Here is a 17,713-nt window from a genome sequence, read left to right on the forward strand (position 1 = left end):
CTGGCGCTGCCCGCCGGCCGCGGCAACCGCACCGGCCCCGGTGAGTCCCGGCGGGGCGGGAGAGGGGGGATCGGCGGGGCCGGGGGGCGGCCGGCGGGGTCCCGGGGGGCAGAGGCGGCGGTGGGAAAGCGGCGGGGTGATGGTGGAGGGAGCCCCCGGTGCTGCCCCGGGTCCCGCAGCTGCTGCCGGGGTGGATCTGCAGTGACTTTGGGGTGTCTTCGTGCGTTCCCGAGGGAGTCGGAGGCTCTTGAGCATCCCCGGGGAGCAGCGCTTGTGCCGGTCCTGCAGAGCAGTGGGAGGTCAGGCTAGTCCCAGATGGTTCTGCTGTGTTTGCAGCGGTTGTTTTCCTTGGGTTTGCCTTGTTTTCTGGTTACTTTACTTCCAGGGCATGCAGACGGATGGATGAGAGCGGGGCTTTTGGGAGACCGGTGGGTCTAAGGTCCCGCGGGGATTGTGCCCCCCCTCCCCGGAGCTTCTGTGGCGGTGGAGAGGTTTGGGGAGGTGAGGTTGTTCACCTGCTCACCCCGTCACGGAGGTCGGCTCGTTCTGCCCGTCCTGTCCTGTTGATGGTGGTTGTCGCTTCCTCACAGTCCGCAGAGCGTGCGGCTCTCGGGGAGCCACGGGCGAGATGGCCCCGTGCCCCAGGCCCACCCTGCTCTGGCATCCTGCTCGCTGGGTTCCCAGCCCTGGAGAGCTCCCCTGCGCCTCAGGTGTGGTGCTAGGTTTGTCCCGGCGCCGTCCCGCCGGCCGTGGGAATGCCTCGGTCGGGAATGCCTCGGTCGGGGATGCCTCGGTCGGGAATGACGCGGTAGGGTTATGTCTGGGCGCTGGCAGAGATCAGCCTCTCCCCAGGGGAGCGAGGGGTCCCTGTTCTGCAACATTTGTAGGAGGATTTTTGACCCGGGATAAAGGATTTCTGTTACATTGTAAATGGGCAAACATCCTGCAACATGGCCCAGTCTTTTCTTGAGTCAGGCTCATCATCAACCTTGTAGCTTTAGACAGCGTCTGCTTTGAAATGAGGGCTTCATCCCTTTGATGGGAAGCCCTGTGGAACCCGCAGTCAAGGTATTATTTCCTAAAACTACCATGAGATCATCTTTGGACAAACAAACCCGAGCTGTAGCAGGTGACTCTTTAATCTGAAATTGAAATAATGTGTCTCCTCTGTGCATCAGGGATTCTACCACGTTCTGTTCCTTGTCTTAAAACACTTTTGTTTTTTGCATAATACGTTTGAAATCTGCTTGTGCAAAATCTGTATGGAAGAGGATGGAAAACAGCATCTACTGGACAGGTCTCTTGCTCTTAAAGCTTGTTTCACATCATGGAACAGTCAATTGGGACTTTCCAGGTGTTGCCATGCTGGTGCCGAGCAGACTGAATAGACGGGGATGGACACAAACAGAGCACAGCACATGCCAGAGAACTCTCTCTTGATGCAAATGCACTGCCAGAGCACACGCTTTGGCTCCAGTGACCTGTCTTTCAGGCTTTTCTGTGCTGATGTTCTGTTTATCTGTGGTATTTCCTTGTCAGCCCAGGTGGAGGGTGGCCTGGGAGTGACATACCAGCTTGCTGGTGCAGCTCTGGGTGCCCAGCACAGCCTGCGAGCAGGGGCTCAGCCCTTGGCACCACAAGAAGCTGTTTGTCAGTGGACTTTTTCCATAGCCCCAGCTGGTGCTTACCTGGTGGCAGGCAGTGCGTGGGCAGGGCAGATCTGCCTGCTCTGACCTGGTAATGCTCTTGAGCTCGCTCCACGTAATTGACCAGTCCTTAATAAAGAGCACTGCTGATTGCAGTTTTTAATTTTGCAGCTGGTCTGCCCTTTCCTCCCCCAAAGCCACACAGAGCGAGCTCTGGCTTGGTGAGGACGTGCAGGGCAGGTGATGACCGTGGCTGACAGCTGGTGGAGTTGGGGCAGATTGTAGGTTGTCTGATGGGACCTGTTGCATGGAGAAGGACCAGGGCTCTCCCAGCTCTAATCACACTTTGTGTCCCTGCCTACCCTCATCCTGTGCCCAAATGTCTCCATGGACTGCCAGAAACGAGAGTGCCAAGCACGCGTGGAGTGTGCTGGGGGTACAGACACCACTGATGAAAGCCTGCTCCTTTCCATAGCCCCAGTGTGGGAAATGTCCCCGGGCTGGCAGGGATCACAGCCAGCTCTTGTCTGCAGTACCCACGCACTGCGCTGGCATTTCGGCCAGGGAGCATTGGTTTGAAAAGCCCCTTTTGTGGTGTCTGCTCCTTGCTGGCCTGGAGAGCAGTGTGACCCCGGCATGGGGACTGCAGTGGGACAGCTCTGCCCACAGGCTGTGGCCTCTTGGCCATCCTGCTCAAGGCTCACTTTTCCCTATGGCCTCTCCCGACTCAGTGGCTCTGCTCCCTTGGCTGGCCCCCACGGGTGCGTGGCTGGGGCAGCCCCTGCGGCAAGGTCAGGCAGCCGCACTCTTCCTCCAGGAGGAAATCCTCCAGCTGCCTTGTGTGCCTGGTATTTCTCGCTTTTCTGTTTCCTCCTTTCCCTGCTGGGATTACAGGATGCCCGCAGGCTTTGGCTTGGTAGGTTGCCAGGGAGTTAAACCCATGATTATCGTTCCTGTCTCCTTGCAGTGCTGTGGGTGCAGGCCGGCGAGCGTCCTCCTTGGGGCATGAATAGTAGTTCCTGCTAGGATTAGATTCCTCCCGGCAGGAAGTACGTCCCAAGGATCTGGTCCTGCCTGAGGATTGTTTTCCTCTTTCTTTGCCATCTTTCTTACACAGAGTTGGGTCCTCTGTGTTTCCAGCATGACCCTGTGCAGCATTGGAGGAAGGCAAGTTAACTGCTATTCTATGATAGAAGTGAAGAATCTGCCTCTGAAAGGTGCCACAGTTTCTCCCCACACTGGGAATTCCAAAGTAGGAAAGGAGCAGCAGGAAGCACTCCGCAGACGTGTGAAGACATAACCTTCTACCCCCTTGCTGAGTGTTACCTTGGTTTTGGATGGGCAGCATGGCCTTGGCCCTGCTGTCTCTGTGCAGTTCTAGCCCTTTCTCAACTGGTGTGATGCTTCTTTTCCAGCCCTGAGTTGCAGTCTGGCTGGTTTGGTTAATGTATCATTTTGCTGGGGGTGATCTGTAGGTGTACAGCTGGGCAGAGGGATGGAGGATCTAGTTAGTCCTGATGGCACTTTGACTGAGTAGCTGTTGTTTTCTTGCCTGCCCTTTCAGCCTACCCCGGGGCTGTTCTCACTATCCCAGCAGCCTTTCTTCCAGCTAGGAAAATCTTTAGGCTTTAGAAGGTATGTCTGAAAGCAGAGTTACATTTGCAGCACATGAATTTTCATAGCGTCATGTGTCACAGGAAGAAAATACCTGTGTCCTGAGCTGGGTAAATGCATAACCACAGAATGGTTTGGGTTGGAAGGGACCTTTAAAGATCATCTCATGGGCAGGGACACCTTCCACTAGACCAGATTGCTCCAAGCTCCGTCCAACCTGGCCTTGGACACTTCCAGGGTTGGGACAGCCACAGCTCCTCTGGGCACCCTGTGCCTCCTGACCCTCACAGGGAAGGATTTCCTCCTAACATCCAATCTAAATCTCCCCTCCTTTAGTTTAAAATCATTCCCCCTGTCCTTTCACTCTCTGCCCATGTAAAACATCAGCCCATGTGCTCAGCAAAAGACAAGGGCACAGCTCTTGCCTCTTGGCACCATTAACTGCTGCTGGGGCACAGGGCAGCCCTGTGCTGCCTGCACCCATCTGCTCTGCACTGTGCCCTAGGGTTTCCTGCTGCCTATTCCATCACCTTTCCTTCTGCCATCAACCTTCCCTCGTGACCTTTTCCTCCTCCTTGGTGTCTCTGGTGATCTCTCATCTTCAGGGCACGTCTCTCAGAGTGTAGTTTAGGCATCTGTTAGTGCTCTCTGGTTCAGGGTGATGGTTTTATAGCAGGAGTGTGGGTGGCTCTGGCTGGAGGTGCGTGGATCACCACATATCTAATGGGACTGGAATGAGAAATCAGGGACACAAAGAGCACTTTTCCAAGAAACATTAGGCCTCCTGTGTGCTTCTGTGGGTGGATAAAGCCCTGCAGCCTGCCCCCAGCAGCCCCCCTGCCAACTGCTGTGCTCTGTCCCTTCCAGACTCCCTGTATGTCTCCGAGTACTTCTCTCAGAGTGCACAGAAGCTGTCCTTCTACAGCTGGTATGGGAATGCCAAGCTCTTTCACTTCCACGTGCCAGAAGACACTGTGCTGCTACGTTGGCTCCTGCAGGCATCCCGGGGGAAAGGCCCTGAGTGCACCAGCATGGAGATCACTGTGTATGTATGTCCCTGTGCCAGGGCTTGTCCTTGTGGGCTTCTTGTCCCCTTGTCCCAGTCACTCGTGGCTGGGGCTGGTTGGTGGTGGAGGCTGGGCCCTTCAGTTGCGGGAGCTGTAGTTTCTTCATGCAGTAGCACTGAATCTGTGTTTAAACCTGTAGGAGTGTTTTATGTTCATGTTACCAGTGGCTCTGGGGCTGCCTCTCTGGTGTGGTGTCCAAGAGACCCCTTAGGACACTGGAGAGAGCTTCACAGTGAGGCAGATGTGCTGCTCAGAGGTGCTCCTGGCCTGGCAGAACCTGCACATGGTGCCAAAGGATGTGGCAGGACTACAAGGAACTTGAGCAGACCTAAACTGGTTGGAGATGGGCAAACTGCCCAGTAGATAAGAACTGAGGAGATCTTGGGGCACTTTTTGAGGGGTGTGGCTGAGTGTGGAGCAGAGGTGGGAGAGGAATGTGGTGTCCTGTGGATACAAGAGCATGTGAAGATTGCAAACTCAATCTCAGGGAAAGAAATGCTGCTTAAAGCAGTACTTGACTTGTTGAAGGATTTGAGGTCAAAAACTTGCCCAATTTTGAGCTTTATCTTTGGAAGACATCAAGCTTCCTCAGCAAGTTGTGCCCATGGAGTCACATGGGTCTCTAGCACCCGTTCCACAGAGATCTGGGAGTGACTGAAGCTGCTTGGCTTGTGCTTCCCTGGTCTGTCCTGGGCAGAGACCGGCGCTCTTAGTTGTTCCTGAGCAGCCTGGCACAGATGATCCTCCTGCTTTCTGCTTCCCAAAAAGGTTTCCAGTAGTTTGGGGGCATGAGGGACAAGGCAGCAGCTAAACAATAATCCAAGAAGTGATGGCTAACCCAGATAAGCTCCAAGGGGTAATAACATATCACCTGTCATGTTTGCTTGCTGGACCTGTTGCAGTGCAGTCCAAAAGCAATCAAATTAAATGCCAAATTGACTGAATAAATATCTCCCATGTTCCTTAGCTGTGTGTGTTTCTGCTGCTTCAAATGCTGGGCTTATCTGGAAAGCAGAAGTGCTGCTGTACTGAAGTCTGTAACATGGGTCTTCCTTGGAAAGTGTCTTTTCAGTCTGTCTGTCTGCCTTCCTTAAAAGAGGAAACACGAAGATGCAGATCTTAGCTAGAAAATAAAAGGTCTCTGTGGACGATTTTCCCTATATGGGGCATTTGCTGATGGTTATAAAGCAGTAGTCTGTGGGTGGGGCTTAGTCTTAGTAAGTGTTGGAAATTTGCTTACAGGCTTGATGGAACCATGTAAATCTTAATCAGCTGCCAAGTGAAACCAATCGCTAAATAAATCCTGGATAAGCTAATAGCAGCCAGTCCTCACCAGAGGAAAATGATAACTGCACTTGAAAATGTGGGGTTTTCAGCCTGCTCCCTTTCCAATCCCAGGCCAGCCAGGGTGTCCCCTAGTTAGTTTGTATCCCAGGTTAGCTTGCCAGTGTCCCTCCATCCCTGGCTTTACTCAGACCATGGTTTCTCTCGCAGGCACTTTCGCCACGGAGCCCCTCCCGTCATTAACCCGCTGGGCACTCGCTTTCCTGCCAACGCCACCGTCCGTCCCTCCTACAACATCAGCATCACCCTCAGCAGTGCTGTGCAAAACACCACCTTTGTGAACGTCACCACCCCTGCTGCTGGGGACTGGTTCATTGCTGCCCACCTGCCCGAGGCTGCGGGCAGGATTGAGGTGAAGGTGAGGGTCCTGCCCTGCGCTCTGCCCCGGGTCATCACAACCACGGCTGACCCCTGTGCTCTCCCCTCCTGCAGGGTTTCTCCACTCCATGCCCCTATATGTTCCAGGCAGATATGTTTGTGCTCAGACTCACTGATATGCCTGTCCTGGAGCCTGGTGTCCCCATGCCACACACCGTTGTCTCGCCTGCTAAGCCACTGCATGTCAAGTGAGTGGGAGCAGCGGGTGGGCAACTGAGGGCATGGCGGGGTGGGATTTCCCACATGAGCTGCTTAGGGGAAAGCCAGTGTTGTTCCCACATGGGGCTGAAGCTGGGGGGTCTCTGAGCTTGCTGCTGAGCTCCCTGCAGCAGTGGTAGGGTCTGCACGGGGAGCACACGAGCACCCTCCTCCGACTCTTCCCAGGTGATCACAGATTCAGCCGCAGAATTTTAGTTCTTCCAGATGTTTGCCTTGGGAAGGATTTTCACAGCACCAACCAGGGCAGTCTAGTTCTTGTCACAAAGCCCTGGGGACCTGGCTTGTGCTAAGAGTAGAAGCTCTGCAAACTGCTGCCCCCTCCTCCCGCAGGGTCTTCGTTCCCAAACACGCTTCAGGGATGCGGTTCCAGCTGAGCAGCTGCGTCACCAGCGAGCAGAGAGCCTGCAATGTGCGGGTGCTGCTGGGCTCCATCACCCTGCCCCAGTCCTTCCAGAGGAGCCTCACCTGCACCGGGAGCATCAACTGCAGCCTGGCCCTGGATTCGCCCCCCTGGGAGAAGTGGCTGCAGATCATGGTGGAGAGTCTCGGCACCACCAATGCCAGCGTGTCCCTGGAGATGCTGGCTTCTTTCACAGGTGTGAAATTCCATGTTCTTTAGCTGTAAGGGAAGGACCAGAGGGAACTCCGTGTGTGCTGTGTCTTCCTTGGGTCTCTGGGTGCCTGGCTGTGATGGCCTATGCTCCCCAGCATGCTGGTTGCCTCCTCTTGGAGGCCCTAATTTTTGCTTTGAGGTCTAAATTGAAAGGTCCGGTGTTCACCCCAGAGAGGCTTTTGCTAGAGCTGCCTGTTTTGGAAACACCTGAAAAGTTCAATGTTATTTTTCTAAAGGTTGGTTGGGAAGCAGTGGCTGGCTTAAAATCTGGTGGGGAAAATAGCTTTGGGTGGTAGACCAGACTAAGGCTATGTTGACTACTAATTGGCCAAGAGCAGGCTACAGGCAGGAAACCACCTCACAGAGGTTTTCTTGGGGAAATGTCTGCGGTTGTTGTAAGGGGATGTCACCATTTCCAATGGCACCTTGTGGCTCAGGTGGTCACAAGGTCCCTGTGGCTGTGATAGGCACCTTTGCACCTATTCCATGACCATAATCCCTGTTTGACTGCTGGAAGCTCACCAACTAGGTACATTTTTAAAGTTTTCTTCTGCTGGGGGTTCTGCTACCTCCTCTTCAAAGCAGAGCCTCATCCTGTGTGCTGGAAGACCTGGCACTGGCAGCAGAGATGTTAGAGGGTAGCACTGGTGTCTCTGGGAGCAGTGGACAGCTCCAGCAGTGGGAATCCAAGTGTCCCATTCGGCTCCATCTGCCACAGTGTGATGTGCCCATAGCTCCACTGGGTTGGCTTCTCCCTCCTGCTCAGCTTTGTTTGCTCACATATGGGGATCTGGGAGAGACTTTTGTGCAGCCTGTGGCTGTGGGACAGCTGAGTGCTGAGCTCTGCTGCTGGTGAGTGAGCACTCCCTGGGCACATTGACAGTGCTGTGTTATCCCTTCTTCTCTTCCCCCTTCCCTGCAGCTCCAGGGTGCTTCCACCCACTCTACCACTGTCTGGCTCCCTTCAGTGTCCCAAATTGTGGGTGGTCCCCCTGCAAAAATAGTGCCTCAGGGACAGTTCATGCAGGGCATGAACCATCTGAAACCCCCAGTTTGTGCTGTCCCTTGGAGCGCTGGAGCTGCTGGGGCCCTGCCTGGGTGAGGTGCTAGACCTGGCTGTGCTGATTCCTCTCCTTTTTTGCTCTAGTTTGCAGACCAGGAAGCACCAGTTCTTTCCTTAACTTCATCAGCCTAAACCAGAGCCAGGCTGGTGCCAGACCAGGAGCAGCAGGCAGCTCTGCTCCAGCTGCTGGAGAGGCTCCACACAACGTGTCCAGCCAGCGGAGCTCCTGCCTGCAGAGCCAGCCCGTCGTGAGGGAGGACCTGGACGTGGTGTCCGTGCGCTACCGGCTCTTGAACGGTCCCAGTGTGCCCGTGAACTCCCTGTCCCCCACCGTCCTCCTGCTCAACCTGAACACGGGCATGGACAGCGGGGGATCGCTCGTGGTCAATCTGCTGCTTAACAAGGTGTGCAGGCTGAGGGACAGCGCTGTGTGCCCTTGGCAGGGCTGTGTCCCTGCTCCAGAGGTTGTAGGTACCAGTGGGACTATTTCTCTTTTTGTTGTTACAAAACACTCCGAGCCTGTTTTAGCTGCTTCCAGCGTGTCCCACCTGCCAGCTCCAATTCAAATGCCACAGCTTGTGGCATGTTGCGGCAGTGACGCAGAGGAGACAAAATGGAAAGCAGCTGCAATGCCATCTTCTCCACGGGAGCCTGGCACCTTGCCACCGGGAGAGGAGGCTGAGCAGGGGAACCCAGGGATGTTCCTGTCCAAGTCACTGATTCCCAGGCTCCTTCAGTGACATCCCCCCACCCCCACCACCACCAAAATCAGCCCCCTGAAATTCCATGAAACTTTCTGAGGGCTGGAGCAGGGCTCAGCCCTGATGTTCTGCAGACTCTGACTTGTGCCACCCTGTGCTGGTGCTGAAATGATGTGTGAGTATCCCAGCTTTGGGGCAGCTCACCAGGGAGGGTCCCCGCGGAGAGTCTCTTGCCTCTTAGTCACGACACAACACAGTGGCAACACGGGGTCAAGTGAACCAGAAACCTTCTGAATTGATGGGTGGCTTGACCTGCAGGATTTATTGTCCCATGGGCACTGTGGGAGAGGAATGGTGCAGGGGGATGGCATCGGGGCACTCTAACATGGGACAATGCTCTGTTTGCACAGACGTCTGTGAGCCTGGCCAATGCCACCGTGGTAGCCTGTGTGAGTGCTGCTTCACCAGTGCTGTCCCTCAACGCCACACAGAACTGCAGCACAGGTAGGAGAGATGCTGGCACTGCCACCAGCTCAGCTATGTCATCTCAGGGCTCTGCTTTTAGACCTGGAGAGGTATTAACAGACTCAGGACTTCATGGAGTGTCCCAGAGAAACCGGTTTTGGCACAAACCCTCATGAGGTCTTTGTGCTGGCACATTCCCAGGGTGCTGGGGTGCAGGTGGTGGTCTGGCACCACCTTTGGTGGTCTTCCACCAAAGGAAGGGCTGGTTACCAGCTGGGGCTCTTCCAGCCTTGTTGGCAGGAGGTTTGGGGATGGTGAAGATACTGCTGCTGTGCAAAGCAGCTAAGCTGTGCACTGGAGGACCAGCCAAGACAACAGGCTGTTCCAGGCGCTCTGTGCTGCTCAGGCATGTACCAGGAACTGAGATAAAAGACAAAACTCAAGAAAAAGGGTCTTGGGAGCAGGGGTCCTCTCATGTGCCTGGTGCCTCCTGAGCATGGGAGCAAGGAGCCACAGGAGGCAGCTGATTCCTGTGTAGTCAGTCTCAGCCTGGGGTTGCTGTGGGCCCTTCTCCTCAAGCCCTGGCACATCACAGCACCCTCTTTTCTTTCAGCTTTTTCCCAGGGCTACCCTCTGAGTGTGAGCGCGTCCTCTGGGGAAGCAATGCTGATTGTCCTGTACCCACAGACTGATGACTGGTTCCTGTCCCTGCAGCTCCTCTGCCCCAGGGGACAGGGGTGAGTCTGGATGTCATCCTGCTACATCCCACTGCCCTTGGCTTGTGTGAGCAAACCTAACTCCCTGTCCTCATGTCCGGGCTGTGGGCTCCTCTCACCTGGTGGCAGTTGAACTGGGGCTGGAGAGGGACAAGGAGGTGGGTGGCCCTGCTGACATGCTCCCTTGTGAGCACCCAAGCTGCTTTGATGCTGAGCTGGCACATCTCATGTAGACTGCAGATGGTAGAGCCTGCCTAGGTGAGCTTCCCCTTCCCCAGGTGGATTTGGAGGTAATAAATTGGGAAATAATTGCTGCTGTTACCCTTCTGGGAGGTCTCTGAGATGCAGGCAGCTGTACCCGAATTCCTGCAGTTTACCTTCCTGCTGGTTTCTTGTGTAAGGAGCCAAGTGCATGATGCAAAACAGCACTGGTGACACTGGTCCTGAGGACAGTCATGGGCACCAGGGTCTGCCATGGGGGTCTGAGGAGAGCTGGCACCCACCTGGATATCAGTCTGGCAGCCCAAGTGGCGAGGGAGCAAACTCTGCTCCTGGCTCTTGGGAGGGATGGAGCAGCTCCCCAACCACCAGGGAGTTGCACGCAGGAGCGTGGCCTGGCCATCAGGAGCAGGGCACAGGGCTGCCCCAAGGCCTGTGGCACCAAGGGGACCTTGGGCTGTGCTTGCAGGGACTGTACCAGTGCAGAAGCCAAAGTGACAGTGTTCGCGTACCTCACGCCCTGCTTCAACGACTGCGGGCCCTACGGGCAGTGCAGCCTCCTGCGCAGACACGGCTACCTCTATGCTGGCTGCAGCTGCAAGGCTGGTGAGTGCCTTCTCCTGGGGAGCTTTGCCATCCTCCCCGAGGGGACAACACAATTTAGAGTGGTGGTGTTTGGGTGGGGGAGCCTGGGGTCTGTCATGGCTGGCAGTGTCACAGTGCCTGGGGAAGCAAAGTTCTGGAAGCACAGAGCAGCCCAAGGGTGATGGGGAATTGGGATGAGGACAGCTTGGAGTCCCCCAGGGCTTGGAGAAGTGCTTTTGAGCATCCCCAGAGAGATCAGGGTGCCTGAAAATGCTTATGTGAGAGCCTGTGCCTGTCAGGGAGGTTGGCTGTGTAGGTTCCTGGTATGGCATGTGATGAGGCCGGGCTGCGGTCCCTGTGTGTCTCCTGCCAAGAGCCTTAGACTCGGAGGTGCCCCTGGAGGAGGAATATCTGTGTCAGCTCCTAATTATCTTAATGACCTGGGAAGTCTGTGGCGTAGGGAAGATGAGCTCTGCTGTGCCTGCGTGGGTCTGTGTACCTGTTCTGAGCAGAAGGACAAGGCAAAATGTGGTTCCCTGCTGCTCTGGGCCTGAGCCAGGACCTCCCTGCTGCAGTGCTGAGGGTGGGTGAGGAGCGAGATCGGGAGCAGCATCCCAATTTCCTTGAGGGCTGCCAGGTTCTGGGAAGCACAGAGCACCTTAAGGGAACTGGGGAATCAGGATGAGGACAGCTTTCTGCTGAATCACTCTGAGCAAAATGCCCCATCTGCATATTTGTGACCCAGAAATAAACTGGAGAGAGGAGCTTCCCTGGGCTCTGCCTGGCAGGGAGCCAGCACACAGGGCAGAGCTGCTGCTGTGAGTTCCAGTGACTCTGGAATGGGATGGATGCTACTGTTAACTCTGCTCCTTGACCATGGAGTGCCTGCACACACCCCGGCTGCCCTGTGGCTGACCTCCTTTTTTCAAAAGGACATGGCCATCCTAATCTTTATTTTAAATAATTTAAATAATTTTAGAAAAGAAAAGGCAGATTTGAGTTCATAGAGATTGACTCAGTTCAGTCCCTGGTATCCAGTCAGAGGCTGAGAGTTGTGTTTTGTGCCAGGCACTGTCCTTTAGGAAACATTCACTCCCACTCACCTGTGCAGCCCTGGATGTCACCATGGGCTGAGGCAGTGGGTTTGTTCAGCCTGTGGAAGAGAAGCTGGAGTGGGACCAGTCACACTTTCTGCTGCCCACAGAGGTTACAGGGACCCTGGAGCCAGCTACGCAGGGTGAGCACAGGGAAAGGGCAAGAGGCCACAGACATTGGCTGCAGCAAGGAAATTTTCACCTGAAGTGAAGAAGATGCATGTTTTCCCCTTTCAGAGCTGTTCATTTTTGCACACTTTCCAGGTCTCCATCCTTGGATATATTCAAAAGTCTGTTGGGGAAGGTCCAGAGCAGCCTGACCTGGCTTTGGATCTGCCCTACTGTGACAGCTGGTAGGAGAGGAGCCCAGTGGCTGCCTCAGTGCTGGGGATCGTTCTCCACTTGATTCCTGGGATCTGTAGGGATCTTGCATCCAACTTACACCATCATGTGAAGCATCTGAATCTTGAGTGCTTGATGTTCCAGCAGCAAGTAGCATGTGTGCTGAGTTACTGTAGGGATGGAAAGTACCAGTCTGGATGTAGGATGGTCTCTGCTACATGGAAACACCCTGGGGGAATGTCCTCAGGGCAGCCACAGGGCTCTGCTGGGGTTCTGCAGCTTCCCACAGCAGAGCATGCAACGAGTAATGAGACCACCCTGAGAGCAGGAATGTGACAGGCTGGTGGAGAGAAGGCTCGGGGACAGTCTGGGTGTGGGATTGCTCCTTCTCAGCAATTCCAGGCTCCTGCTGGGTACTGTGGGAGGACAAGGCAGGGCCTGTGAGATCCACAGAAGCCTCTCTGTCCACAGGTTGGGGCGGCTGGAGCTGCACGGATGACACCAAGGCCCAGACCGTGGGTGCACAGAACTTGGCCACGCTCCTGCTCACCCTGAGCAATCTCATGTTCCTGCCCGCCATTGCAGTCGCTGTCTATCGCTACTACCTGGTGGAGGCCTCTGTCTACACCTACACCATGTTCTTCTCCACGGTAGGGACTGCCTTGTGTCCCCTGACACCTCCCCCTGAGCTCTGGGAATGCTGCACCAGACTGAAGCCCTTGATGGAGCAGCCCATCCTGGAGCTCCACAAGGAGCTTCTGGGATCATTGGACAAGCACCTCCATGGACACGTTGTAGAATCCAAGAAAGCTGAAGGGTTGGAATGGACCTTAAAAATTACCTGATTCCATGGACAGGGACATCTCCCACTAGACCTGGTTGCTCAAGGTCTTATCCAACCTGGCTTTGAATACTTCCAGGGCTGGGGCATCAACAACCTCCCTGGGGAACCTGTTTCGGTGTCTCACCATGCTCAGAGTCAAAAATTTCTTCCTAATATCTAACATAAATTTTCCCTCTTTCAATTTGTACCCATTAGTCCTTGTCCCATCACTCCAGTTCCTGAGAAGGGTCTCTCTCCAGCTTCCCTGTAGCCCCCTTCAGACACTGGAAGGTGCTATGAGTTCTTCATGCAACCTTCTCTTCTCCAGGCTGAACAGCCCCAACTTTCTCAGCCTGTCTCCATAGGGGAGGTGCTTCAGTCCTCTTGTCAACTTCATGTCCCTGCTCTGGACTTGCTCCTATGTCCTGCCCTTTCAGAACTGCTGGGACGGGGTAGGGTGCCTGCTCTCACCTGCTTTCCATAATGCCACAGTGGTTTGGTGGAGCTTCCTGGAGCCACTGCAGGAGGGATCCTGCCTGTGGGCTGAGCCTTCTCCTGCCTCCCCTTCCCAGTGAGCCATGTGGTGCTGCTGGGTCCATGCTGACCTTTGCTTTTGTCCCTGGCCGCAGTTCTACCACGCGTGTGACCAGCCAGGCGTGGCTGTGATGTGCATCATGGACTACGACACCCTGCAGTACTGCGACTTCCTGGGCTCCGTGGTGTCCATCTGGGTCACCATCCTGTGCATGGCCCGTGTGAAGAAGATCCTGAAATATGTGAGTGTCAGGTGACCCCACGTGGCCCAGCCAGACCCAAGCCAGCCAAGCCATGAGTGGCCACGCTGAGCCCTCTCACCGCTGTGTTTTAATGACACAGCTGGGTGACAGAGCCTGCTTGTCACCCAATGCCACCCTGGGTTGTTTTGTCCCAGGAGTTTGGCTCGTGGACCTGTGTGCTTGTAGGGGCTGGGCCTGAAGATTTCCCCTGAGATTTGGGGTAAAGGTTCGTGGGTTCTGTGGTTTCCCCTTGAAAGTGTTTTTCCTGACTCTTGCATGGATGCAGAGCTGAGTAGCAAGAAGAAGAGGTCCTCCTTGCCTCTAGCATGTCTGGCTGTACTCTCTCAACAGATGAGCTCCTGACAGTAGTGGTGGTGTCTCTTTTCCAGGTCCTTTTCGTCTTGGGGACCTTGTTAATTGCCATGTCCCTGCAGCTGGACCGCAGAGGGGTGTGGAACATGATGGGTCCCTGCCTCTTCGCCCTTGTCATCATGGTTACAGCGTGGGTAAGTGAGGGCAGCCAGGCAGGACCTGCTGCCCTTTGCTCCCCATGGGGAATGGTGGCGGTAGAGCAGACCCAAGGCTCCAGCCCATCCACAGGCATGCCTTGGTCACCCTGAAACATCCAGGTGGAGGGGTTAGGGCAAGGGATTCACTTTCCAGCCCTGCAGTAGCTGAGGAATCCCCTGGTTCTGGGTCTCAGACCTGGAGCTGCAGTGCTGTCCCGAAACATGGGCTGTGGCTTGGCCCTGGGCAGGAGCTGTAGCCCACAGCTGGTGGGGAGCTTTTGCACAGCAGAGGTGGGCCCAAGCAGCGGGGGGCTGAATTCCTCAGGGACAACAAGCACCCTGGGAGGTTGGCAGATGCCCTGGGGTCCATTTCCCCCCTGCCTAAGCCTCTGCTTGGCTGCTCAACCCTCGTGTGCTCTGACCCCCCCAGGTTCACCATGGAGCGAAGCGCAGGCACTGCTACCCCTCCTCGTGGAAGCGCTGGGTTTTCTACCTCCTTCCAGGGATCACCTTGGCTTTCATTGCCATCTCAGTGTACGCTTTCATGGAAACCAATGAGAACTATTTCTACACCCACAGCATCTGGCACGTGCTGGTGGCTTGCAGTGTCGCTTTCTTGCTCCCTCCTCGGGACAAGCATAAGAAGCCCTGGGCCTGGTCTCAGAAGCTCACGTGTCGCTATCAGATCTGCCAGAATGACCGTGAGGAGCTCTATGCTGTGACCTGAGGTGTCCTGGTCACAGGGGTGGAGGGATGGGGAAGCTGCTCTTGGCCGGGGCCGCCCCTTGCACGTCAGACGTGCTTGTTTCCTGGACAGGAGGGCGCAGCATGGACTGGGTTTAAAGATGAAGATGGTTTGGGCTGGTCTTGTGGAAAAAGTTTGGGGCCACCTCTGTTTTTCTGCTGGGGTGGGGCAGGCTCTTCATGGTTCCACATCAAAGAATAGCCTGTCCACCACCTCCCCATAGCCCTGGGGGAAATCGCCAACCCTTCTTCCCCCGCTGCTGCATCCATGAGGCTTGGGCTTAGCCCACGCTGAGCTGGAGCCAAGGCTTTGGCTGCTGGGCTCTTCTCTGCACCCCGTCCTGGTAGAGGATGTGGGACAGGGACCTCCCCTGCCATCCTGCAGTCACCACTTGAACCCAAGAGAACAACACGTTTCTTCTGTTCTGGGGAGCAAATGCTGCTCTTGGTGCTGATGGGAAGGGAGGGAGCTGATCCCAACACGTGCTGGGCTCTTGGCTGCCATCTCCTTGGGAGTCTGGAGCCTCTCTCCCTTTGAAACAGGTGCTGCTGCTCTTACCCAGTCCTGGTTCTGTGGGGGGAAATGAGGCTGGGACTTGGGCCCTGGATTCAGGATCCGACCCAGCAGGAATGTGAAAATCCCCATGTGGGGACATGCAGGAGGCAGCAGCAGCATCTCAGCCAGAGCTGTGAAACCCACAGCAGTGCAGGGTTTAGTCTGAGTTTAACTTCAGCTCTGGAAGGAGCCAGGCTGATGGTGTTCAGGGATTCACTGTTTTCCTCCTTTTGGGGGGTTTGGCACGGGCAGGGCTCTGTCTGGGGCAGCGCAGGTGCTTCAGGGTGGTGCCTGAGCTGCTCCTCCAGCCTGCTGTGCCTCAGAGCCTGGATGTACTGCAGGGTCCTGAGGCCACAGCAGTGTCCCAGCCCAGCCAGGAGCATCACTGGGGGCTCCCCAGGTGGCCACGGTCTCCTTTGCAGTGTGTCTCACCTTAGCCTTACTCTAGGGCACGCAGAAAGCAAGGGCAGAACTTGGCAACCAGGGAAGTTGTCTTTGCCCATCCTTCTTCTACAGATAAGGGCTCACCTACATCGTTCCAGCTGTGCCAGCCCAGTGTGTGCTGCTGGGAGCCCCTCCTCAGGTGGCTTTGGGGAGGAAAGAGCTTTTAATGAAGGATTTGCCTCCTCGGGGTTCTTTCTTTGCTTTGAAGAGCATCCAGCTCAGCTCTGCACTTTATCCCTCTGCCTCCCCTTCCTCTGCAAAGTCTCCCTTTTTAAGCAGGCACGGGACAAGTGAAGGACACTTGTCCACACCCAGCAGTGTCATCCCCCCCCACCCGTGTCCCCTGCGTTTCTCTGTGCTGCTGCCATCCAGGGCAGCACGGCAGGAAGGGGGACATGGGGCCCTCAGGGCTTCCTCCAACTTTCACCACTTTCAGGCACTTTTTTTTCCCCTGTCTCGGTTTGCACAGCGGTGCTGAGGCCCCAGCACTGTGGCAGGCGACTGCCGCTCCTTCACAGCCGTGCCGTCCATGTCGGGCTGCAGGTGGGACCCAGGTGCCACCAGACTGGTCTGGGTGCTGCCAGTGTGGCCCAGGTGCTGCTAGTGGGACCTGGGTGCCACCAGTGTGACCTGAGTGCTGCCAGTGTGACTTGGGTGCCAGTGGTGTAACCTGGGTACTGCCAGTGTGGCCCAGGTGCCACCAGTGTGATCTGGGTGCCACCAGTGTGACTTGACTGCCGCCAGTGTGACCTGGGTGCCACCAGTGTGACCCAGGTGCTGCCAGGGTGGCCCAGGTGCCCCCAGTGGGATCTGGGTGCCACCAGTGTGACTTGACTGCTGCCAGTGTGACCTGGGTGCCACCAGTGTACCTGGGTGCTGCCAATGTGACCTGGGTGCTGCCAGTATGACCTGATGCCACTGATATGGCCAGGTATTGCTGGTTATCATAGAAAGCAATAATTCCTCATCGGGCCTTTCCCTTCAGGGATTTCCATGCTCGAAGCAGGAGAAGCTTTGGGGCAAGAAATCCCACTGACATGATTGTTTATTTTGTGTTTGATCGTCAATTTTTGCTTTGCCCCCTCCCTGCTGACCAGGCCTTGGTGCCTGCAGGAGGGAGGGTTAATTATTTTGGGTAAAATCTGAGCAAATTCCTGTGTCTGGGGGAAAAAAAATGGTTATTTTTTTCTTTGCTGTTAATACCTGTGATTATTTTATACGGTAAATTTTAAAGCTTACGGTTTTATAATTTAATAAAGGTGACGGTATTTGCGGGCAGACACCTGGTGGCTTCAGTCACACAACCTCAGGGCTTGAAGGGGCCTCTAGAGATCATCCCATCCACCCCTGTTGCCCAGGCAGGGCCATCTGGAGCAGGAGACACAGGAATGTGTCCAGGTAGGGTTTGGAATGTCCCCAGGGAGGGAGATTCCAGCCTTCCCCGGGCAGCTGTTCCAATGCTCTGCCACCCTCCATGGGAAGAAGTTCTTCCACACAGAATATCCTGATCCACGGATCATCCAGTCCAATTCCCGGCCCTGCACAGACACCCCAACAACCCCACCCTGTGCCTGAGCATTGTCCAGACGCTCCTGGAGCTCTGGCAGCCTCGGGGCCGTGCCCATTCCCTGGGGAGCCTGGGCAGCGCCCAGCACCCTCTGGGGAAGAATCTTTCCTTGGTATCCAGCCTGACCCTGCCCTGGCACAGCTCCAGCCGTTCCCCCGAGTCCATTGAGGTGGAAGTCCACGTCGTTTAGTTCAAGCCCGTCCCTGGTTCTGTCTCTGGGCACCGCCG

General features: G+C 55.6%; 1 protein-coding gene across 1 annotated transcript; it reads left to right on the forward strand.

Moving 5' to 3' along the window:
• PGAP6 (post-glycosylphosphatidylinositol attachment to proteins 6) lies at nucleotides 1-17,196 on the forward strand (the record flags this gene model as incomplete). The annotated part of the gene is made up of 13 exons (XM_042037603.1): nucleotides 1-40; nucleotides 4,128-4,305; nucleotides 5,822-6,029; nucleotides 6,104-6,237; nucleotides 6,599-6,864; nucleotides 8,029-8,348; nucleotides 9,056-9,149; nucleotides 9,724-9,847; nucleotides 10,515-10,651; nucleotides 12,538-12,716; nucleotides 13,519-13,665; nucleotides 14,055-14,171; nucleotides 14,605-17,196. Coding segments are annotated over 13 exons (2,241 nt in total), but the record flags the coding sequence as incomplete, so codon positions are not given.
• Nucleotides 17,197-17,713: the final 517 nt, after the last annotated feature.

Source organism: Corvus kubaryi, unplaced genomic scaffold (assembly GCF_017639235.1).
Source record: "Corvus kubaryi isolate FWS band 111438036 unplaced genomic scaffold, C.kubaryi_AGA036_p1.0 37387, whole genome shotgun sequence".
Lineage (NCBI taxonomy): Eukaryota > Metazoa > Chordata > Aves > Passeriformes > Corvidae > Corvus > Corvus kubaryi.